Source organism: Triticum aestivum, chromosome 3B (genome assembly GCF_018294505.1).
Source record: "Triticum aestivum cultivar Chinese Spring chromosome 3B, IWGSC CS RefSeq v2.1, whole genome shotgun sequence".
Taxonomy (NCBI): Eukaryota; Viridiplantae; Streptophyta; class Magnoliopsida; order Poales; family Poaceae; genus Triticum; species Triticum aestivum.
The window spans coordinates 462,068,322-462,094,107 of NC_057801.1; the positions used below are offsets into that span (position 1 = coordinate 462,068,322).

The 25,786-nt window shown below is 46.1% G+C and overlaps 1 protein-coding gene across 1 annotated transcript; it reads right to left on the reverse strand.

Moving 5' to 3' along the window:
• Nucleotides 1-3,279: 3,279 nt before the first annotated feature.
• Nucleotides 3,280-4,269, reverse strand: LOC123065528 (uncharacterized). The gene has a single exon (XM_044488787.1). The coding sequence runs from the start codon at nt 4,166-4,168 to the stop codon at nt 3,449-3,451; it is 720 nt and encodes a 239-aa protein (XP_044344722.1). The 5' UTR covers nt 4,169-4,269; the 3' UTR covers nt 3,280-3,448.
• Nucleotides 4,270-25,786: the final 21,517 nt, after the last annotated feature.

Sequence of the window (25,786 nt, forward strand, 5' to 3'; positions counted from 1 at the left end):
CTGATGCATATTGTTGTTCCTTAGATATGCATAATGACCTCAGGTATGTAGAATATGCCTTATTGGAGTGCTTTTTTTAGATAAATACTAGAGTAGATCAATGAAACTATATACTTGTGCTTATTTCCTTGTCAGTGGTGAACTCTGATCTTTGGTTGCCTTTGCTTTTTTAATAAAAAGTTGGTGCAGGGGGGCAACCCCTTTCGTTTCAAAAAAAAATTCCTTGTCAGTGCTATGGCATTAGTAAATGGAACTATATATCTGAGGCTTGATTGAGCTATTTGTGTTATTTTTTGCCATATATGATATGACACTTAGATTAGGAAGGTTTTGCTTTGGAACTGAGAGTAACCATATATATTTTGTTTTTCAGATTCTGATGAGAGCACTCGTAATAAGTATCGGAGAGTCCCGATTGGTAGGGCCGAGTCGTCCGCCTCCCATCAGGCCACAACCGAGGCATCGCCATCATCGGATGGTGATGTCGGAGTGGACCTAGATCCGCTCGCCACCGAGTCGGGCGACATGGAGGCCTCGGACGGCTCGGGGTATACCTCGAGCAACATTTCCAAGAGGAAGAAATCCGGGCGTGGTCCGGGGAAGGTCCTGGAACCAACTGCTGCCAACAACCGCCCTATCATTTGCCCGACAGGAGAGGGGTAAGCAAGCATTTCATTTGCATCATATTTTGGATGCCACAACTTTGACACTCACATATGCTTGTCTTTTATATCATGCAGTCAGTGGGAATTTATCCCGACACAACCTAAGGGGGCACGCCCGCCGAACCACGTCATCGGCTCCCTCTTGAGGAAGCACTTCCCTGGATTGTCCAAGCCGGGTGATGACGATCCGCCATCGCCAGGTTTAACCTGGGAGCATTACGTACACAACAAGGATGAGCACGATGTCACCATGGCCACTCGGGTCATCAATGCTTTTTTTGTAAGTATCTTAGCTCCGACCACTGTATTTTTTCATATCCAAATCCTTGCTTGCGTGGATGGTGAGAAGATGCCATATGCTTTCTTGTAGCAAACATTTGCTTGCGTGGATGGTGAGAAGCAGAAGGCGATCAAAGGCATCGTGAAGTCTGCCCGAAAGATACTCTCTGACACCAAGCACACGCTGCGGTACAAAGCCGTGATGCAGTGTCGGCCGCTGGACTCGAAGGGAGAGAAGATGACAAGGAAGACTGCTTGCCAGACCAACTTGTCGCGAGAAGAATACCTGTCAGTGGTAAGTGACTACATCGGTTGCTAGTACTTTGATTCATCCCTCTTGTTCCTCAATTATTCGATTTTGTCTGACTAGGTGAAGGAACCCTGGATGAAGGACGATTGTTGGGAGGCCCTGGTTGACATGTGGTGTGACCCAGCATGGCAGGCGCAGCATGTGGAGAAGGGAAACGAACGAGCCAAAATGCCAGGCCCGGCTCATGTCCAGGGGAGCCGGAACCTAACCGCTCTCAAGCAACACATGGTATGTGGATTAAGATGTTAACTTTTTCGCACGGTGCATCTTGGTTCATTCAACTTGATGGTTAATTTTGCAGGAGGCGAAGGTTGGTCGACCGGTCCACATCCTGGAAGCCTGGAAAGAAGGCTACAAGGGGAAGGATGGCGACGAGTTCTGCAGCGAGTCGGCGGAGGAGAAGTGGGGGACCTTCAAAGAGGTCTTCCAGGAGGTGCACGGGGAGGAAGCCGAACCTACGTCCAAGCCCCTTGACCCTGAGCTTCTCATCATTGCTGGCGAGGGGAAGGGCCATGGCCGCCACCTCCTTTGCAACGGGGCGATCGCCACCTCCGGGCACCGCAAGCTGCACGAGATACGCGCGTCGAGCACCAGCTCAACTCCGTCCATATGGAGTCGCCCAACCGCCGCATCACGTGAGATAGCGCGTCTCAAGGTTTGCATCCTAACCTTTTATTTATGTCCATGCCTCGAAATAGCACCGTTCCAACCTATATGAGCCTAATGCCATGTTACAGGATTTAATGGCGCAGCGGGCTGTTGAAGAGGAGCAAAGGCGGAAGGCTGAGGAGGAGTCCAGAGAAAAGGAACGGGCAGACACTAACAATAGGTTGAAGATGCTTGAGGATCAACTACAGGTAGAACATTATCTAAACTAGAGTAGAAGATTCATTACATAGGGACGAACCACCCTCACGTGACTCTACTCTTATAGGTTCTTATGCAATCTCGAAGCAGTGCAAGTGATGCCCCTCCTCCTCCTCCGGAATGTTAACCCGATGGCCTCTCCTCCTCAAGATGATCTATATATGAACAAGTGTACTTCTATTGTGACGTGCACGATGTTTTGCAAGTAGTGACAATATGTATGAATTTGCGACTTGTGTGTGATGTCTACTAGGATAATACATTCGACTTGTGTGTGACAATATGTGGACTATCCCTAATTATGCATATATATGTGGACTAGATCAAATTATGCCTATATATGATCAAATTATGCCTATATATGTGTGGACTAGCTCAAAATGCACTGTAGTGGTTTTTATCTACAGGGATCAGAAAAGAAATAGATTGACATCAGAATGGATGGGAAAGATTTCCGAGAGCTACACTCGGAAAAAGGCAGACTATCGAGAGCAACTCTCGGAAATATGGTCGTCTGGGACACTACTGTTGTGCCACAACTTTTCCGAGAGAAGCTCTCGGAAAAGAAGGAGAGCATTGCCGAGCCTAGCTCTCGGCAAAGCTATGTAAACTGTCAGCTCCCATGAAGGATTGCCGAGAGCCACTCTCGGCAAGCATATCATCATTTTTTTACTGATAAATGTGACCAGTGGGACCACATGTCAGTTAGAAAGAACACACACACACAAAAAAAAGGATGTTGCATGTGCTTTGCCGAGAGCCACACTCGGAAAAGTAGACAGTAACTGACGGAGCCGTCTGTTGCGGACGGACATGCCACGTGGCTACTCTTTGCCGTGAGTGGCTCCCGGCGTCTGCAGGGTTTGCCGTGCGATGCCTCTTTGCCGTGAGGCAGTGACGACAAAGAGTGTAGTTTGCCGTGAAAGTGGGTTTGCTGAGAGTGACACTCGGCAAAGCAAGCTTTGCCGAGTATCTGTGTTTTAGCACTCGGCGAAGAGCATTATACCCGGCGTACGTGAAAATTCCAGTAGTGTATGCACCACAAGTCTGCTCAATCACAAAGAGAAAAGGTAGTTCCACGTCTCTCTACGGTTCGAAAGCAGTTTACCAAAATCACACAACTTCTTCTTCTTTCAGATGAAATCACACTGCTAGTTTCCTAGAGAAATTACATTGGAAATTATTGCTATCAAAATAGCGTATCACCTAGCTAGGAATGGCCATCAAAAGAGTGAAAACTGGACAGCTGACACAAGGGTTGGCTGGCGTTGTGGGACACTTGTGCGCCAGGAAAAGCAAAAATTCAGACATGGGGACACCGAGGCGGCTAAGCCAGGGGCGAAAACCAGTTCTGTGGAGCGAACACGGTGCAGGGCGTGACGGCGCCAGGCGCCCCACCGATCCTCGCCTTGCACCACATCCACGTCGGCGTGCCCGTGCCGGAGCGGGCGTCGCCTCCCTGGAGGAGCCTCACCTGGACCTCAAACTCCACGGCGCAGACTCTCTCCGCCGCCGCGATGAGTCCGCGCAGGTGCTCGGGCAGGTAAACGCCGTCGTCCCAGTCCCACGCCAGCTCGAACGGCACCTCGAGCGCCCCCTTCCACGGCACACAGAAGTCGGGCGCGTGGCCCGACGCCACGGTATAGCCGCCGTACGTCACCACTCCCTCCCCGTGGTGGTGGCACCTCCCCGTAGCGCGGCGGTTGCTGGCGTGCAGGACGACGTCGAAGGCCCGGGGGATGGACGTCGTCGCGGCCGGAGCCCCCACGCTGCTGTTGCTCGGGATCGGCGTCAAGTGGACGGAGAACTCAGGTGGCAAGTCGTAGGTGAAGTAGTAGCACAGCGTCCCGGTGATGCAGATCAACATGGCGAATTCACAGATCACGGAGATGATGTACCGGGGGCAGGTGAGCACCGCCGGCCTCTTGAAGCCGGCGTCGCTACCGCCAAGGACGGGGACACCACGTCCAGGCTTCGCGGCCGGGTACAATGTTTGCTTGACCAAATTCAACAAGGCTCGCACAAGCCGGAAGAGAAGAGATGGCATGTTGCCGCGTACCGGTTGCAGATCTTCCCGGCGGCCGGTAGGAGCGTGCGCGTACTACGAATTTGTTATTGTTTGCTTTGGGGCAGTAGATCAATAAGTATATAAGATAAAATTCGACGGTTTATCTGTTACTCTCTCGGCTAAACAGAAGTCTTTTTATAAATTGTAATACATACTACGTACGGAGTAAAATGGGTGGGTCTCTCTGTTGTCAGCTTAAGCCCGATCAGGTTGTAGGCCGTAGGCCTGCTGACGGAGATTCCCATGGCGAGGAATCGATCCAACAAGTTGTCTACCGAAGAGGTTCCTGTCGGGGCCATGCCTCCGGGATATTCGGCGGGATGTTCTTTGAGTACTTCGATGGGATCCGGCTTTAAGGTCAGATCCCGGATAGTGTCAGCTTCCTTCGTGCCCACTGAATCTGAGGTCAAGGCGTCGGGCTCGGCGAGCTCTTCCGCAGGGGTAGCGGACTCTACGGGAGCAAGGCTTTCCCGAGGGCCGCCGCTGGACTCTAAGTTCCGGTGGTCGGCTCCGTAATCGGGGTGAGGTTCTCAACTTGGTCCAAACGACCGATGAGGTCGGCGCATAAGGTGATGCCACCGAACGTGAAGATCTGGCCAGGGACAAAGATGTCCCTGGCGCGAGTGAGGTTTCCATCGAATAGTTGGGCCATCGATCCTTTGGTGATCCGCAGTGGAACTCTCAATGAAAGCACCAATGTCGGTGTCAAAACCGGCAGATCTCGGGTAGGGGGTCTCGAGCTGCGGATCTAGGATCAATGGGGAATAGGGGATGAAAAACACGGTGTTTACCCAAGTTCGGGACCTCTCTAGGAGGTAGAATCGTACGTCCTGCTTCATTGTATTTGATGTGTATGGTATGAGTACAGAGTCGATCTACCTCGAGATCAGGCGAGCTAAACCCTAGGTTCATGGGGATTGGATGTTGCTCTAACCCTAAAGACTAAAGCCCTCCGGTTTATATGGACATGGGTTAGAGTTCACATGGTCGGTTACAATAAAGGAAAAGATCACGCTAAATCTTGACTTGGAGGGCACACCACGGCTCCGAAGATCTTCTATCCGGTTATGGGTCCACGCCCTAGCTTGGCTCCATAGCAGCCCATCAGTCCGGCCTATAAGCAATGAGCCGGGGGCCCGAGGACTCCCTCAATAGCCGCCCGAACTAGCCTTCAATGCCAGGGCCTGTGATCGGTGTCCGCACTCCCCTGCAGTCTTTGGCCTGCGAGGCGAGTTCTCCATCATATCATGTGCGCGCTCGGAGTTGAGTAGTATTCCCTTGCCGAATATTATCCGGAATCCGGATTAGCGTCTAGAAACAAAGCCTTATTTGAGAGATTGTTTTCATCATCCGACTGACATTCTTAATAAATTCATCTCCTTTTTGCAGCTTTGGAAAGTTCTCAGCTCGTGAAGGGACATGCCGAACATTGAGCAGATGTGCGCTCTCCTGCGCGACCGAGCCTCTGCCCTTCATGCTGGCCGCGGAAGGAGGAGTTGGGCTAGAGTGCTTTTGTCTTCTATTGTGAGGAGTCGAGAGGTGTGTTGTGAAAGGTGCCGCGAGCGTTCTTCATGGTCTTCCTCGAGTTTGTGGTGGCACTGGCAGGCGGGTCTTCTCCCTCTACCGTCTGGTGCGGCTGGGTGCCGCGTCGTCTCGCTTGCGCCTGGGAGGCGATGCATTCTTCTTCTTGTTGCACATTTGTGCGTCTATGTGTCCGTGAGCTCTCACTTGCACCTGGCTAGCTAGCCCCTGCTCGGTGTGAACACCCCCTCTCACGTGATGCGGGAAGTCAACACGTGAATAGACTCAGAGGTATGGCTCAAAAGGCATATACAGGGACACAAAGGGGGAACAACATTTTTCTTGGATAAATTGAGAAGCCAGGACTTGGACTCAGGTACCATGTTAAACTTCATGCACTAGTCAACGCAATCAAAAGTCCGGACTAACGAAAAGGATAGATAATCCACATATACACTTCAACAGGCGCGTCTTCAAAACCTTTTGTCATTGTCATGTCTTTTTTCCCTGTTGAACTTGACTTATAACTCACTATTAAGGGTCTCAGTTGCCGCGCAGTACCCCGTTTTCTAAAAAAAAGCGTTGGAGATGCCCTAACCCATGGGTGTTTAGGAAAAATAGTCCCTCTATTTCTAAATATAAGCCCTTTTAGATATTAATGCAAGAATGGCCTTTTGGCTCTCGACCTCCATGGAAGCCGAATTTTGAAAATTTCAGAATTCAGAAATTTTGGTTTAAAAAACAATCTGAAAAGATTTGCACAGGTAAACATGGATGTGAGGCGTATATGTGTAAAATTTCAGGATGAAATAATTGAAATGCGACCTGTACAAAAAGACAAATTCATGGTCTAGAAGAATGAATAGTATTATGTGTTAAAAATCCCTATATTTGTCTTTTTGTACAACCTCATTTCAATATATTTCTTCCCGAAAATTTACACACTTGTGCACTATGCCTTCATCTATCTCTGTATTTTTCAGACTTTTTTGAAATGTAAAAATATGATTTTTTTTATGAATTTTGAATTTTGCATTTGGAGGCCTTCATGAAGCTCGGCTTCTAAAAGCAATTTCCGTTTTAATACGGAGTACATACAGATTTATATAGATTTTAAAGTATAGATTCACACCTCGTCGCTACCATCGAAGAAACAACAGAGGGATCACGATCTCCGAAGTTGAAAACAGTATATACCATGGTCTCTAGCCCGGAGACGGACACCTATCAAGGGAAGAGCTCGGACTCGACCTATGATACGGGATCCAACCTTGAGTCGGGCCAACCACATACTGACGCACGCCCAAACACTATGCAGCCAGATCCGGACACAACTCAAGCACGTTTCGCCACTGCCGACGCTCCGAACTCATAGCAGACGAGAATGCTAAAAAAATCCCACCCACCTCCCACACCGAGTATTCCCAAGATGCGGGAAGTCCAGATGTATGGGACCTGATGTACGTCAAGCAGCAGTCCGAAGAAACGGTCCATCATTACTGGGCTAGATTTTTCTTGGTCAAAAACAAGATAACGGACTATCGTGACGAAGACATAATTGAAGCCTTTCGATTCAACTGTCGGGACGAAGGAATCCTAAACACCCTCACCCGTCGCCGCATGCAAAGCTTCATCAAACTATCAGACATGGCACGCAAATACTATGCCATGGAAGCGCCTGGAAGTTGCAGAAAATGCGCATGGAGTCAGTCCCTACCGCACAACTCAAAAAAGCCCAATCAAAATGAGCATACACGCGGCGATCAAAAAAGCCCAAGCAAAATGAACATACACGCGGCGATCACCCGAGCATGAGCCCGCCGAAAATAAAAACAGGCCCAGAACGGTCCTGGACGAGTTGCTGGATAAACCATGCCCCATACACTCGGCCCTACTCAATGCAAACCCGACCCACAAGCTTCGAGCTTGCTGGGTGGTGAGGCAAGTGGCCAAAAGTGGAAAAAATATCCTTGGCCTCACACCTCCTGATAGATGGTCAGCAATGCCACATCATGACTGTTGGGGAACGTTGCAGAAAACAAAAAAAATTTCCTACTCGTTTCACCAAGATCATCTAGGAGTTCATCTAGCAACGAGTGATTAGATGCATCTACATACCTTTGTAGATCGCGAGCGGAAGCGTTCAAAAGAACGGTGATGATGTAGTCGTACTCGACGTGATCCAAATCACCGATGACCAGCGCCGAACGGACGGCACCTCCGCGTTCAACACACGTACGGAACAGCCACGTCTCCTCCTTCTTGATCCAGCAAGGGAGGGAGGAGAGGTTGAGGGAGATGGCACCAGCAGCAGCACGACGGCGTGGTGTTGATGGAGCTGCAGTACTCCGGCAGAGCTTCGCTAAGCACTATGGAGGTGGAGGAGGTGTTGGGGAGGGAGAAGGAGGCAACCAAAGGCCAAGGCGTTCAGGTATGAAGTCCCTCCTCTCCCCCACTATATATAGGAGGGCCAAGGGGGGTGGCCGGCCCTAGGAGATCCAATCTCCTAGGGGGTGCGGCGGCCAAGGGGGGTTTCCCTCCCCCCCAAGGCACCTAGGAGGTGCCTTCCTCTCCTAGGACTCTTCCCCCTTCAAACCCTAGGCGCATGGGCCTATGTGGGGCTGGTGCCCTTGGCCCATTAGGCCAAGGCGCACCCCCTACAGCCCATGTGGCCCCCCCGGGACAGGTGGACCCACCCGGTGGACCCCCGGGACCCTTTCGGTGGTCCCGGTACAATACCGATAACCCCGAAACTTGTCCCGATGCCCGAAACAGGACTTCCCATATATAAATCTTTACCTCCGGACCATTCCGGAACTCCTCGTGACGTCCGGGATCTCATCCGGGACTCCAAACAACATTCGGGTTACTGCATATACATATCCCTACAACCCTAGCGTAACTGAACCTTAAGTGTGTAGACCCTACGGGTTCGGGAGACAAGCAGACATGACCGAGACGACTCTCCGGTCAATAACCAACAGCGGGATCTGGATACCCATGTTGGCTCCCACATGCTCCACGACGATCTCATCGGATGAACCACGATGTCGAGGATTCTATCAACCCCGTACGCTATTCCCTTTGTCTATCGATATGTTACTTGCCCGAGATTCGATCGTCGGTATCCCAATACCTCGTTCAATCTCGTTACCGGCAAGTCACTTTACTCGTACCGTAATGCATGATCCCGTGACCAGACACTTGGTCACTCTGAGCTCATTATGATGATGCATTACCGAGTGGGCCCAGTGATACCTCTCCGTCATACGGAGTGACAAATCCCAGTCTTGATCCATGTCACCCAACAGACACTTTCGGAGATACCCGTAGTCTACCTTTAGTCACCCAGTTACGTTGTGACGTTTGGCATACCCAAAGCACTCCTACGGTATCCGGGAGTTACACGATCTCATGGTCTAAGGAAAAGATACTTGACATTGGAAAACTCTAGCAAACGAACTATACGATCTTGTGCTATGTTTAGGATTGGGTCTTGTCCATCACATCATTCTCCTAATGATGTGATCTCGTTATCAATGACATCCAGTGTCCATAGTCAGGAAACCATGACTATCTGTTGATCAACGAGCTAGTCAACTAGAGGCTCACTAGGGACATGTTGATGTCTGTTATTCACACATGTATTACGATTTCCGGATAACGCAATTATAGCATGAATAAAGACAATTATCATGAACAAGGAAATATAATAATAATGCTTTTATTATTGCCTCTAGGGCATATTTCCAATAGTCTCCCACTTGCACTAGAGTCAATAATCTAGTTACATTGTGATGAATCGAACACCCATGGAATTCTGGTGTTGATCATGTTTTGCTCTAGGGAGAGGTTTAGTCAACGGATCTGCTACATTCAGGTCCGTATGTACTTTACAAATCTCTATGTCTCCATCTTGAACATTTTCACGAATGGAGTTGAAGCGACGCTTGATGTGCCTTGTCTTCTTGTGAAACCTGGGCTCCTTGGCAAGTGCAATAGCTCCAGTGTTGTCACAGAAGAGCTTGATCGGCCCCGACGCATTGGGTATGACTCCTAGGTCGGTGATGAACTCCTTCACCCATATTGCTTCATGTGCTGCCTCCGAGGCTGCCATGTACTCCGCTTCACATGTAGATCCCGCCACGACGCTTTGCTTGCAACTGCACCAGCTTACTGCCCCACCATTCAAAATATACACGTATCCGGTTTGTGACTTAGAGTCATCCAGATCTGTGTCGAAGCTAGCGTCGACGTAACCCTTTACGACGAGCTCTTCGTCACCTCCATAAACGAGAAACATTTCCTTAGTCCTTTTCAGGTACTTCAGGATATTCTTGACCGCTGTCCAGTGTTCCTTGCCGGGATTACTTTGGTACCTTCCTACCAAACTTACGGCAAGGTTTACATCAGGTCTGGTACACAGCATGGCATACATAATAGAACCTATGGCTGAGGCATAGGGGATGACGCTCATCTCTTCTATATCTTCTGCCGTGGTCGGACATTGAGCTGAGCTCAATTTCATACCTTGCAACACAGGCAAGAACCCCTTCTTGGATTGATCCATATTGAACTTCTTCAATATCTTATCAAGGTATGTGCTTTGTGAAAGACCTATGAGGCGTCTCGATCTATCTCTATAGATTTTGATGCCTAATATATAAGCAGCTTCTCCAAGGTCCTTCATTGAAAAACTTTTATTCAAGTAGGCCTTGATGCTGTCCAAGAGTTCTATATCATTTCCCATCAAAAGTATGTCATCTACATATAATATGAGAAATGCTACAGAGCTCCCACTCACTTTCTTGTAAACGCAGGCTTCTCCATAAGTCTGTGTAAACCCAAACGCTTTGATCATCTCATCAAAGCGAATGTTCCAACTCCGAGATGCTTGCACCAGCCCATAAATCGAGCGTTGGAGCTTGCACACTTTGTCAGCATTCTTAGGATCGACAAAACCTTCCGGCTGCATCGTATACAATTCTTCCTTAAGGAAACCATTAAGGAATGCCGTTTTGACGTCCATTTGCCATATTTCGTAATCATAGAATGCGGCAATTGCTAACATGATTCGGACGGACTTCAGCTTCGCTACCGGTGAGAAAGTCTCATCGTAGTCAACCCCTTGAACTTGTCGATAACCCTTAGCGACAAGCCGAGCTTTATAGATGGTCACATTACCATCCGCGTCTGTCTTCCTCTTAAAGATCCATTTATTTTCTATGGCTCGCCGCTCAACGGGCAAGTCAGTCAAAGTCCATACTTTGTTTTCATACATGGATCCTATCTCGGATTTCATGGCTTCCAGCCATTTGTCGGAATCCGGGCCCGCCATCGCTTCTTCATAGTTCGAAGGTTCACCATTGTCTAACAGCATGATTTCCAAGACAGGGTTGCCGTACCACTCTGGTGCGGAACGTGTCCTTGTGGACCTTCGAATTTCAGTAGGGGCTTGATCAGAAGTATCTTGATCATTTTCGTTAACTTCCTCTCTAGTCGGTGCAGGCACCTCAGGAACATTTTCTTGAGTTGCGCCATTTTCCGGTTCAAGAGGTAATACTTCATCAAGCTCTACTTTCCTTCCACTTACTTCTTTCAAGAGAAACTCTTTCTCCAGAAAGGACCCATTCTTGGCAACAAAGATCTTGCCTTCGGATCTGAGGTAGAAGGTGTACCCAATAGTTTCTTTTGGGTATCCTATGAAGACGCATTTTTCCGACTTGGGTTCGAGCTTTTCAGGTTGAAGTTTCTTGACATAAGCATCACATCCCCAAACTTTTAGAAACGACAGCTTAGGTTTCTTCCCAAACCATAATTCATACGGTGTCGTCTCAACGGATTTCGACGGAGCCCTATTTAAAGTGAATGCGGCCGTCTCTAAAGCATAGCCCCAAAAAGAAAGCGGTAAATCGGTAAGAGATTACATCATAGATCGCACCATATCTAACAGAGTGCGATTACGACGTTTGGACACACCATTACGCTGAGGTGTTCCAGGCGGCGTGAGTTGTGAAACTATTCCACATTTTCTTAAGTGTGCCCCAAACTCGTGACTCAAGTATTCTCCTCCACGATCTGATCGTAGAAACTTGATTTTCCTGTCACGTTGATTTTCAACCTCACTCTGAAATTCCTTGAACTTTTCAAAGGTTTCAGACTTGTGTTTCATTAAGTAGATATACCCATACCTACTTAAATCATCAGTGACAGTGAGAACATAACGATAGCCACCGCGAGCCTCAACACTCATCGGACCGCACACATCAGTATGTATGATTTCCAATAAGTCGGTTGCTCGCTCCATTGTTCCTGAGAACGGAGTCTTGGTCATTTTACCCATAAGGCATGGTTCGCACGTGTCAAATGATTCATAATCAAGAGACTCTAAAAGTCCATCAGCATGGAGCTTCTTCATACGTTTGACACCTATGTGACCAAGGCGGCAGTGCCACAAGTACGTGGGACTATCATTATCAACCTTACTTCTTTTGGTACTCACATTATGAACATGTGTAGCATCACGTTCGAGATTCATCAAGAATAAACCATTCACCATAGGAGCATGACCATAAAACATATCTCTCATAAAAATGGAACAACCATTATTCTCAGATTTAAAAGAGTAGCCATCTCGAATTAAACGAGATCCCGATACAATGTTCATGCTCAAAGCTGGCACTAAATAACAATTATTAAGGTTTAAAACTAATCCCGAAGGGAGATGCAGAGGTAGCGTGCCGACGGCGATCACATTGACCTTGGAACCATTCCCGACGTGCATCGTCACCTCGTCCTTTGCCAGTTTCCGCTTATTCCGCAGCCCCTGCTTTGAGTTACAAATGTGAGCAACTGCACCGGTATCAAATACCCAGGAGCCACTACGGGCACTAGTAAGGTACACATCAATTACATGTATATCACATATACCTTTTGTTTTGCCGGCCTTCTTATCCGCTAAGTACTTAGGGAAGTTCCGCTTCCAGTGACCGCTTCCCTTGCAATAAAAGCACTCAGTCTCGGGCTTGGGTCCATTCTTTGGCTTCTTCCTGGCAGCTTGTTTGCCGGGCGCGGCAACCTCCTTGCCGTCCTTCTTGAAGTTCTTTTTACCCTTGCCTTTCTTGAACTTAGTGGTTTTATTGACCATCAACACTTGATGTTCCTTCCTGACTTCTACCTCTGCTGATTTCAGCATAGCAAATACTTCAGGAATGGTCTTTTCCATCCCCTGCATATTGAAGTTCATCACAAAGCTCTTGTAGCTTGGTGGAAGCGACTGGAGGATTCTGTCAATGACCGCATCATCCGGGAGATTAACTCCCAGCTGAGTCAAGCGGTTATGCAACCCAGACATAGTGAGTATGTGCTCACTGACAGAACTGTTTTCCTCCATCTTACAGCTGAAGAATTTGTCGGAGACTTCATATCTCTCGACCCGGGCATGAGCTTGGAAAAACCATTTTCAGCTCTTCGAACATCTCATATGCTCATGTCTCTCAAAACGCTTTTGGAGCCCCGGCTCTAGGCTGTAAAGCATGCCGCACTGAACGAGGGAGTAGTCATCGAAACGTGCCTGCCAAGCGTTCATAACATCTTGTTCTGCAGGGAGAACGGGTGCGTCACCAAGCGGTGCTTGTAGGACATAATCTTTCTTGGCAGCTATGAGGATGATCCTCAGGTTCCGGACCCAGTCCGTATAGTTGCTGCCATCGTCTTTCAGCTTAGTTTTCTCTAGGAACGCGTTGAAGTTGAGGACTACGTTGGCCATTTGATCTACAAGACATATTGCAAAGATTTTAGACTAAGTTCATGATAATTAAGTTCAACTAATCAAATTATTAGTGAACTCCCACTTAGATTAGACATCCCTCTAGTCATCTAAGTATTACATGATCCGAGTTAAACTAGACCGTGTCCGATCATCACGTGAGACGGACTAGTCAACATCGGTGAACATCTTCATGTTGATCGTATCTTCTATACGACTCATGCTCGACCTTTCGGTCTTCTGTGTTCCGAGGCCATGTCTGTACATGCTAGGCTCGTCAAGTCAACCTAAGTGTTTGCATGTGTAAATCTGTCTTACACCCGTTGTATGTGAACGTCTGAATAAAACACCCGATCATCACGTGGTGTTTTGAAACAGCGAACTGTCGCAACAGTGCACAGTTAGGGGGAACACTTCTTGAATTTATTGTGAGGGATCATCTTATTTACTACTGTCGTTCTAAGTAAACAAGATGCAAAACATGATAAACATCACATGCAATCAAATAATAAACGTGACATGATATGGCCAATATCACATAGCTCCTTTGATCTCCATCTTGGGGCTCCATGATCATCTTGTCACCGGCTTGACACCATGATCTCCATCATCATGATCCATCATCATGATCTCCATCATCGTGTCTCCATGAAGTTGCTCGCCAACTATTACTTCTACTACTATGGCTAACGCGTTTAGCAATAAAGTAAAGTAATTTACATGGCGTTTCTCGATGACACGCAGGTCATTAAAAGAATAAAGACAACTCCTATGGCTCCTGCCGGTTGTCATACTCATCGACATGCAAGTCGTGATTCCTATTACAATAGCATGAACATCTCATACATCACATATAGATCATTCATCATTCATCACAACTTTGGCCATATCATATCACAAACCACTTGCTGCAAAAACAAGTTAGACGTCCTCTAATTGTTGTTGCAAGTTTTACGTGGCTGAATTAGGGTTCTAGCAAGAACGTTTTCTTACCTACGTTAAAGCCACAACGTGATTTGTCAACTTCTATTTACCCTTCATAAGGACCCTGTTCATCGATTCCTGCTCCAACTAAAGTAGGAGAGACAGACACCCGCCAGCCACCTTATGCAACTAGTGCATGTTAGTCGGTGGAACCGGTCTCACGTAAGCGTACGTGTAAGGTTGGTCCGGGCCGCTTCATCCCACAATACCGCTGAATCAAGAAAGGACTAGTAACGGCAAGAAAGTTGACAAATCTACGCCCACAACAAATTGTGTTCTACTCGCGCAAGAAGAACTACGCATAGACCTAGCTCATGATGCCACTGTTGGGGAATGTTGCAGAAAACAAAAAATTTTCCTACTCGTTTCACCAAGATCATCTAGGAGTTCATCTAGCAACGAGTGATTAGATGCATCTACATACCTTTGTAGATCGTGAGCGGAAGCGTTCAAAAGAACGGTGATGATGTAGTCGTACTCGATGTGATCCAAATCACCGATGACCAGCGCCGAACGGACGGCACCTCCGCGTTCAACACACGTACGGAACAGCCACGTCTCCTCCTTCTTGATCCAGCAAGGGAGGGAGGAGAGGTTGAGGGAGATGGCACCAGCAGCAGCACGACGGCGTGGTGTTGATAGAGCTGCAGTACTCCGGCAGAGCTTCGCTAAGCACTATGGAGGTGGAGGAGGTGTTGGGGAGGGAGAAGGAGGCAACCAAAGGCCAAGGCGTTCAGGTATGAAGTCCCTCCTCTCCCCCACTATATATAGGAGGGCCAAGGGGGGGTGGCCGGCCCTAGGAGATCCAATCTCCTAGGGGGTGCGGCGGCCAAGGGGGTTTCCCTCCCCCCCCAAGGCACCTAGGAGGTGCCTTCCCCTCCTAGGACTCTTCCCCCTTCAAACCCTAGGCGCATGGGCCCATGTGGGGCTGGTGCCCTTGGCCCATTAGGCCAAGGCGCACCCCCTACAGCCCATGTGGCCCCCCCGGGACAGGTGGACCCACCCGGTGGACCCCCGGGACCCTTCCGGTGGTCCCGGTACAATACCGATAACCCCGAAACTTGTCCCGATGCCCGAAACAGGACTTCCCATATATAAATCTTTACCTCCGGACCATTCCGGAACTCCTCGTGACGTCCGGGATCTCATCCGGGACTCCGAACAACATTCGGGTTACTGCATATACATATCCCTACAACCCTAGCGTAACTGAACCTTAAGTGTGTAGACCCTACGGGTTCGGGAGACAAGCAGACATGACCGAGACGACTCTCCGGTCAATAACCAACAGCGGGATCTGGATACCCATGTTGGCTCCCACATGCTCCACGACGATCTCATCGGATGAACCACGATGTCGAGGATTCTATCAACCCCGTACGCTATTCCCTTTGTCTATCGATATGTTACTTGCCCGAGATTCGATCGTCGGTATCCCAATACCTCGTTCAATCTCGTTACCGGCAAGTCACTTTACTCGTACCGTAATGCATGATCCCGTGACCAGACACTTGGTCACTCTGAGCTCATTATGATGATGCATTACCGAGTGGGCCCAGTGATACCTCTCCGTCATACGAAGTGACAAATCCCAGTCTTGATCCATGTCACCCAACAGACACTTTCAGAGATACCCGTAGTCTACCTTTATAGTCACCCAGTTACGTTGTGACGTTTGGCATACCCAAAGCACTCCTACGGTATCCGGGAGTTACACGATCTCATGGTCTAAGGAAAAGATACTTGACATTGGAAAACTCTAGCAAACGAACTATACGATCTTGTGCTATGTTTAGGATTGGGTCTTGTCCATCACATCATTCTCCTAATGATGTGATCTCGTTATCAATGACATCCAGTGTCCATAGTCAGGAAACCATGACTATCTGTTGATCAACGAGCTAGTCAACTAGAGGCTCACTAGGGACATGTTGATGTCTGTTATTCACACATGTATTACGATTTCCGGATAACACAATTATAGCATGAATAAAGACAATTATCATGAACAAGGAAATATAATAATAATGCTTTTATTATTGCCTCTAGGGCATATTTCCAACAATGACAACAATGTTCTGACAGTCTACGAGACGTTCTCCTCAAACAATCAAAGGAAAAAGGCCCTTCGAGCGCTTGCCTAGGTCTACCAGGTGACGGCCGCACAGCCATGGACGGAACACCTATCACCTTCGATCAGAAGGACAAGCCAAGGTCCCGCCCTACCCACGCGCCCGCCGCACTAGTCCTTGACCCCATAATCGATGGCTTCAGACTAAATAAAGTACTAATGGACGGGGGCAGTGGCCTGAACCTCATTTATGAGGACAGACTTGACAAAATATAGATCGACGGATCCCGCATCAAGCACAGCTATACCACATTCCGAGGAATCATCCCCGACAGGGAGGCGCGTTGTCCTGGACGCATAACCTTGGATGTAGTGTTCGGTACCCCGGACAACTACCGATCCGGATCCTTGTTATTCCACATCATGCCCTTTCACAGCGGATACTACACCCTATTAGGACGTGAGACATTCTCGAGGTTCTAGGCTATACCACATTATGTATACATGAAACTCAAAATGCCAGGGCCCAACGGTGTGATCTCGCTCGCCAGCGATCCGAATACATCCCTCCGAGCTGAAAATAAAATAGCATTGCTCACCCTTGAGGCACTATCTGAGGCCCTCGCAGCCGAAGAATTAACAACGCTCCGCAATACAGTCAACAGGGATGACGTGGTCCTTAGTAAAAGGTCAATATCCACGTCATTTAAACTGGCTGACGAAATAGTAAAATTCCAAGTGCATCTGATAGACCCAAATAAAACGGCATCCACCGGAGCACAGCTGGACCCCGCAGTTGACGAAGCACTACGGGCGTTCCTACACGAGAACTGGGACATTTTTTCTTGGCATCCTTTGAACATGCCAGGCATCCCACGGAGGCTAGCAGAGCACAACCTGAACATCATAAAAGGCTTCAAGCCAGTCAAACAGACACTGCGTTGATTTTCCGAACCCAAACGACAGGCTATGGGTGAGGAATTGGCAAAGCTACTGGAGGCCTGATTCATCCGCGAAATCAAACATTTTGAGTGGCTAGCAAATCTGGTCATGGTCCCCAAGAAGGACAAAGCATGGCGGCTATGCATCGATTTCAAAGACTTAAACAAGGCCTGCCCTAAGGATCCCTTCCCCTTGCCTTGCATAGATCAGATCATCAATGCCACTGCCGGACACAATTCACTATGCTTCCTCGATGCATACTCCGGATATCACCAAATAAAGATGAAGGAGTCCGACCAAGCTGCAACCGTGTTCATTGCCCCTTATGGGCCATTCTGCTTCAACACGATGCCTTTTGGGTTAAAGAACGCAGGAACCACATACCAACGCATGATCCAAACATGCCTGGAAAATCTAATCGGCAAAACGATTGAGGCATACGTAGACAACGTGGTCATTAAAACCAAAAATGTCAATCAACTCATGAATGGCCTTCGGCTGACCTTCAAAAATTTACGGGCTTACGATATACGGCTCAACCCAGACAAATGCATCTTCGGGGTCCCCGCTGGAAAACTTCTCGGATTTATCGTCTCCCATAGAGGGATCGAGGCCAATCCTGCTAAAATCAGGGCCCTGTCCCAGCTAGCAATACCAACTGAGCTCAAACACGTCCAGAAGCTAGCAGGTTGCGTAGCGGCTCTAAGCCGCTTCATCTCCCGCCTCGGCAAAAAGGCACTGCCACTCTACAGGCTACTTAAAAAGACAAAAAGCTTTGAGTGGACCAATGAAGCAACTACGACACTACAAGAAATGAAAACATTCCTGGCAAGCAACCCTATCCTTACCACACCAGGTATCGGCGAACCTATGCCGCCGTACATCCCGGTCACCAATAAAGTGGTAAGCGCGGTGCTCATCATGGAACGAGAATCAGAGGGCCATAAGTTCCAGGTCCAAAAGCCAGTATACTATGTGTCAGAATTTCTCACACCGTGCAAATCACGAGATCCACACTACCAAAAGATAGCCTATACAGTCTTTATGGCATGCCGGAAACTGCGACATTACATTCAAGAGTGTTTAGTAACAGTGATATCTCAGGTGCCCCTAAATGATATAATCAATAACAGGGACACCATAGGCCGCATTGCCAAATGGGCCATAGAGCTCCCCCCTTCGAAATCATGTACAAACCGCGTCGAGCTATTAAATCTCAGGTGTTGCCCGATTTTCTATCCAAATGGACCGAAGCCGAACTCCCTAGGGAATATAGTACATATGCACACTTGATACGTCTCCGTCGTATCTATAATTTTTGATTGTTCCATGCCAATATTATTCAACTTTCATATACTTTTGACAACTTTTTATACTATTTTTGGGACTAACATATTAATCCAGTGCCCAGTGTCAGTTCCTGTTTGTTGCATGTTTTATGTTTCGCAGAAACCCCATATAAAATGGAGTCCAAACAGGATAAAAATGGACGGAGAATATTTTTGGAATATTTGTGATATTTGGGAAGAAGAATCAACGCAAGACGGTGCCCGAGGGAGCCACGAGGCAGGGGGCGCGCCCCAGACCCTTGTGGGCACCCCATAAGGTGGTCGCTGCTCTTCTTTTGCCGCAAGAAAGCTAATTTTCGGAGAAAAATCTGGGCGAAGGTTTCAATCCAATCGGAGTTACGGATCTCCGGATATATAAGAAACAGTGAAAGGGCAGAATCGGAGAACACAAAAACAGAGAGAGACAGAGAGACGGATCCAATCTCGGAGTGGCTCTCGCCCCTCCCATGCCATGGAGACCATGGACCAGAGGGGAAACCCTTCTCCCATCTAGGGAGAAGGTCAAGGAAGAAGAAGAAGAAGGGGGGCTCTCTCCTCCTCGCTTCCGGTGGCGCCGGAACACCGTCGGGGCCCATCATCATTACCGCGATCTACACCAACACCTCCACCATCTTCACCAACATCTCCATCACCTTCCCCCTTCTATATCCAGAGGTCTACTCTCCCGTAACCCGTTGTACCCTCTACTTGAAGATGGTGCTTTATGCTTCATATTATTATCAAATGATGTGTTACCATCCTATGATGTCTGAGTAGATTTTCGTTGTCCTATCGGTAATTGATGAATTGCTATGATTGGTTTAATTTGCTTGTGGTTATGTTGATGTCCTATTGTGACCTCCGTGTCGCACAAGTGTGAGGGATTCCCGCTGTAGGGTGTTGCAATACGCTCATTATTCACTTATTGTGGGTTGCTTGAGTGATAGAAGCATAAACCCGAGTAAGGGGGTTGTGGCGTATGGGATAAAGGGGACTTGATGCTTTAATGCTATGGTTGGGTTTTACCTTAATGATCTTTAGTAGTTGAAGATGCTTGCTATAGTTCCAATCATAAGTGCATATGATCCAAGAAGAGAAAGTATGTTAGCTTATGCCTCTCCCACATAAAACTTGCTATCGTCTAGTAAAGTAGTCAATTGCTTAGGGACAATTTCACAACTCCTACACCACTTTTCCACACTCGCTATATTTATTTTATTGCTTCTTTATCTAAACAGCCCCTAGCTTATATTTACGTGCTCTTTATTATCTTGCAAACCTATCCAACAACACCTATGAAGTCCTTCTAGTTTCATACTTGTTCTAGGTAAAGCGAACGTCAAGCGTGCGTAGAGTTGTATCGGTGGTCGATAGAACTTGAGGGAATATTTGTTCTACCTTTAGCTCCTCATTGGGTTCGACACTCTTACTTATCGAAAGAGGCTACAATTGATCCCCTATACTTGTGGGTTATCAAGACCTTTTTTTGGCGCCGTTGCCAGGGAGTCATAGCATGGGGTGAATATTCTCGTGTGTGCTTGTTTGCTTTATCACTAAGTAATTTTTATTTGCTATTCTAACTTGTTCTCTATCTTTAGTTATGGATATGAAACACGAAATACCAAAAAAATATGCGTACTTGCTACTCATGGAGATGGAAAACCTCCTAAAACCCTCGATGCTGGTTATGTGAAAAATATTATGTAGTACTATGATAATCCTGAGAAAACCCCATTCAATTATGTTATGGGAGATACATTGGATCAACGTGGATACTTTAGGGATTATCGCTTGATACAAAAAGGAAAACTATTATGGGATCAAATTCATATGTTGCATTGGTATGCTCGGGAACTATGCTTGAGATATGATTATACTTGTTGCTCTAGGATGAAGGCTCCACACCTTCCCTTTTCATGCAAATTCAATGATAATAAAACCTTGGCTTCTTATGCTAATGGTATTTATGATTACTATGATGTGGAACAAATAGAAGAATTCGTTGCTTTTATGGGTGCTTATGAAATTGAATCTTTGTTTAAAGAGTGTGAAAATCTTGATGATGCTATTTACAGACCTGAATATTTTGCTATACTTAAATATTTCTATGAGAAGTATGAATTCAATTTCGATATTGATGATTTTATTGAGAGAGTCTCCGCTGTCCAAGAGGAGACTAATATTTTTCAGGAGTCTATGGAAGAAGGAATTGATGAAACTGTGAGCTCATTGGATGAAAAAGATGATGAGGAGAGCGGAGAACAAAAGGAGGAAGAGCGGATTAGCTACCCGTGCCCACCTTCTAATGAGAGTAACTCTTCAACTCATACATTGTTTAATTCTCCTTCGTGCTTACCGAAGGATGATTGCTATGATGATTGTTATGATCCCGTTGATTCTCTTGAAATATCCCCTTTTGATGATGCTTGCTATGCTTGTGGCCAAGATGCCAATATGAATTATGCTTATGGAGATGAACTTGCTATAGTTCCTTATGTTAAACATGAAATTGCTGCTATTGCACCCATGCATGATAGTCCTATTATTTTTTTGAATTCTCCAAACTACACTATATCGGAGAAGTTTGTGCTTATTAAGGATTATATTGATGGGTTGCCTTTTACCGTTGCACATGATGATTTTGATAGATATAATATGCATATGCTTGCTGCTCCTACTTGCAATTATTATGAGAGAGGAACTATATCTCCACCTCTCTATGTTTCCAATATGATAGAATTGCAAGAAACTGGTTATACTATGCATTGGCCTTTACTTGGTGTGCATGAATTGTTCTTTTATGACATGCTGATGCATAGGAAGAGAGTTAGACTTCGTTGTTGCTTGATATATGTTACTTTGTGCTCACTACTAAATTACAAATCATTGTTAATTAAAATTGGCTTTGATATACCTTGGGATCCGGGTGGATCCATCACTTGAGCACTATATGCCTAGCTTAATGGCTTTAAAGAAAGTGCTGCCAAGGAGACAACCCCGAAGTTTTAGAGAGTCATTTATTTCTGTTGAGTGATTTCATAAAGTTTAAAAAAATAAAGAGGGGAACCCAAAACTTTTCAAAAAGGAAAGTGAAAGTGAGAGAGACAAGCATTGTTGAAGTGGGAGAGCTCCTTGAACTTTGTTCATGCTCACGGAAACTTTGTGAATCTTAATTACAGACACTTTTCATCAAAAATAATTATCCCCTTGTACAATTCCATTGTATTATAAAAATAATGTGCCAAGGTTTGCCTTTAGGATATTTACAATGCTTGTTGGTTTGTGCGGTGTAGGAAAGAAACTTTGTCTGTAGTGCGCGATTTTACATTTTTTACTGGAACGTCAAATGGTTCTGATTATTTTTGCACTGTATTTATATGCAAATTGTTTATGTTTACAAATATCTGTAGAATTTTTGGGATACCAGAAGTATGGTGAATGTTCAGATTTCTACAGACTGTTCTGTTTTTGACAGATTCTATTTTTGATGCATAGTTTGCTTGTTTTGATGAAACTATCAATTTCTGTTAGTGGATTAAGCCATGGAAAAGTTATATTACAGTATCTACAATGCAAAAACAAAATATGAATTGGTTTGCAACAGTACTTAGAGTAGTTATTTGCTTTATTATACTAATGGATCTTACCGAGTTTTCTGTTGATGTTTTGTGTGGATGAAGAGTTTGATCGAGGAGGTCTCGATATGAGGAAAAGGAGGAGAGGCAAGAGCTCAAGCTTGGGGATGCCCACAGCACCCCAAGTAAATATTCAAGGATACTCAAGCATCTAAGCTTGCGGATGCCCCAGAAGGCATCCCCTCTTTCTTCAACAAGTATCGATATGTTTTCGGATTCGTTTCGTTCATGCGGTATGTGCAAATCTTGGAGCCTCTTTTGCATTTAGTTTTCACTTTTATTTTATGCACCATGCTTGTATGAGATAGTCCTTGGTTGATTTAAAGAATGCTCATTGCACTTCACTTATATTTTTTGAGTATGGCTTTATAGAATGCTCCATGTGCTTCACTTATATCATTTGAAGTTTGGATTGCTTGTTTCTCTTCACATAGAAAACCGCCATTTGTAGAATGCTCTTTTGCTTCACTTATATTTGTTAGACCATGGGCATATCTTTTATAGAACTTCACTTATATCTATTTAGAGAGGTGATAGGAATTGGTCATTCATATGGTTAGTCATAAAATCCTACATAAACTTGTAGATCGCCGAATATGATATGTTTGATTCCTTGCAATAGTTTTGCGACATAAAGATGGTGATATTAGAGTCATGCTAGTGGGTAGCTGTGGATCGTAGAAATACTTGTGTTGAAGTTTGTGATTCCCGTAGCATGCATGTATGGTGAACCGTTATGTAACGAAGTTGGAGCATGAGGTATTTATTGATTGTCTTCCTTATGAGTGGCGGTCGGGGACGAGCGATGGTCTTTTCCTACCAATCTATCCCCCTAGGGGCATGCGCGTAGTACTTTATTTCGATGACTAATAGATTCTTGCAATAAGTATGTGAGTTCTTTATGACTAAAGTTGAGTCCATGGATTATACACACTCTCACATTTCCATCATTGCTAGCCTCTTCGGTATCGTGCATTGTCCTTTCTCACCTCCAGAGTTGGTGCAAACTTCGCCGGTGCATCCAAACCCCGTGATACGGTACGCTCTATCACACATAAGCCTCCTTACATCTTCCTCAAAATAGCCACCATACCTACCTATCATGGCATTTCCATAGCCATTCTGAGATATATTGCCATGCAACCACCATCATCATCATATACATGACCTAAGCATTCATTGTCATATTGCCTTGCATGATCGTAAGATAGCTAGTATGATGTTTTCATGGCTTGTCCATTTTTATGTCATTGCTACGCTAGATCATTGCACATCCCGGTACACCACCGGAGGCATTTATATGGAGTCATATCTTTGTCCTAGTATCGAGTTGTAATATTTAGTTGTAAGTAAATAAAGTGTGATGATCATCATTATAGAGCATTGCCCCATAAAAAAAGAGGCCAAAGAAGCCTAAATAAAAAAAAGGGGGCCAAAGAAGCTCGCCCAAAAAAGATTAAAAAAGAAAAAAAGAAAAGGGGTAATGTTACTATCCTTTTACCACACTTGTGCTTCAGAGTAGCACCATGTTCTTCATATAGAGAGTCTCCTATATTGCCACTTCCATATACTAGTGGAAATTTTCATTATAGAACTTGTCTTGTATATTCCGACGATGGGCTTCCTCAAATGCCCTAGGTCTTTATGAGCAAGCAAGTTGGATGCACACCCACTTAGTTAGTTTGAGCTTTCATACACATATATAGCTCTTAGTGCATCCGTTGCATGGCAATCCCTACTCCTCACATTGACATCAATTGATGGGCATCTCCATAGCCCGTTGATTAGCCGCGTCGATGTGAGACTTTCTCCCTTTTTGTCTTCTCCACACAATCTCCACCATCATACTCTATTCCACCTATAGTGCTATATCCATGGCTCACACTCATGTATTGCGTGAAAGTTGAAAAGGTTTGAGAATGTCAAAAGATGAAACAATTGCTTGGCTTGTCATCGGGGTTGTGCATGATTTGAATATTTTGTGTGATGAAGATGGAGCATAGCCAGACTCTATGATTTTGTAGGGATAAATTTCTTTGGCCATGTTGTTTTGAAAAGACATGATTGCTTTATTAGTACGCTCGAAGTATTATTGTCCTTATGTCAAATGATAGACTATTGCTTTGAATCACTCGTGTCTTAATATTCATGCCATGATTAGACATATGATCAAGATTATGCTAGGTAGCATTCCACATCAAAAATTATCTTTTTTATCATTTACCTACTCGAGGACGGTCATGAATTAAGCTTGGGGATGCTGATACGTCTCCGTCATATCTATAATTTTTGTTTGTTCCATGCCAATATTATTCAACTTTAATATACTTTTGGCAACTTTTTATACTATTTTTGGGACTAACATATTGATCCAGTGTCCAGTGCCAGTTCCTGTTTGTTGCATGTTTTATGTTTTGCAAAAACTCCATATCAAACGGAATCCAAACGGGATAAAACCGGATGGATAATATTTTTGGAATATTTGTGATATTTGGGAAGAAGAATCAACACGAGACGGTGACCGAGGGGGCCACGAGGCAGGGGGGCGCGCCCCTGACCCTCGTGGGCACCCCGTAAGGCGGGTGCTGCTCTTATTTTGCCACAAGAAAGCTAATTTTCGGAGAAAAATCTGGGCAAAGGTTTCAATCCAATCGGAGTTACGGATCTCTAGATATATAAGAAACGGTGAAAGGGCAGAATCGGAGAATGCAGAATAAGAGAGAGACAGAAAGACAGATCCAATCTCGGAGGGGCTCTCGCCCCTCCCACGCCATGGAGACCATGGACCAGAGGGGAAACCCTTCTCCCATCTAGGGAGAAGGTCAAGGAAGAAGAAGAAGAAGAAGGGGGGCTCTCTCCCCCTCGCTTGCAGTGGCGCCGGAACGCCGCCGGGGGCCATCATCATCACCGCGATCTACCCCAACACCTCCGCCATCTTCACCAGCATCCCCATCACCTTCCCCCTTCTATATTCAGCGGTCCACTCTCCCGCAACCCGCTGTACCCTCTACATGAACTTGGTGCTTTATGCTTCATATTATTATCCAATGATGTGTTGCCATCCTATGATGTCTGAGTAGATTTTCGTTGTCCTATCGTTAATTGATGAATTGCTATGATTGGTTTAATTTGCTTGTTGTTATGTTGTTGTCCTATTGTGCCCTCCGTGTCGCGCAAGCGTGAGGAATTCCCTCTGTAGGCAGGGGCGGAGCCAGGATTTGAACATAGGGGGGGGGGGGGGTGAACAGGACAATGCACGTGCAAAAAATGCGACACAAACGTATATCAATTCTTAGATATAGTGTTGGTATCAAACAAACAATGACAATATTTGTTTTCCAATTACAT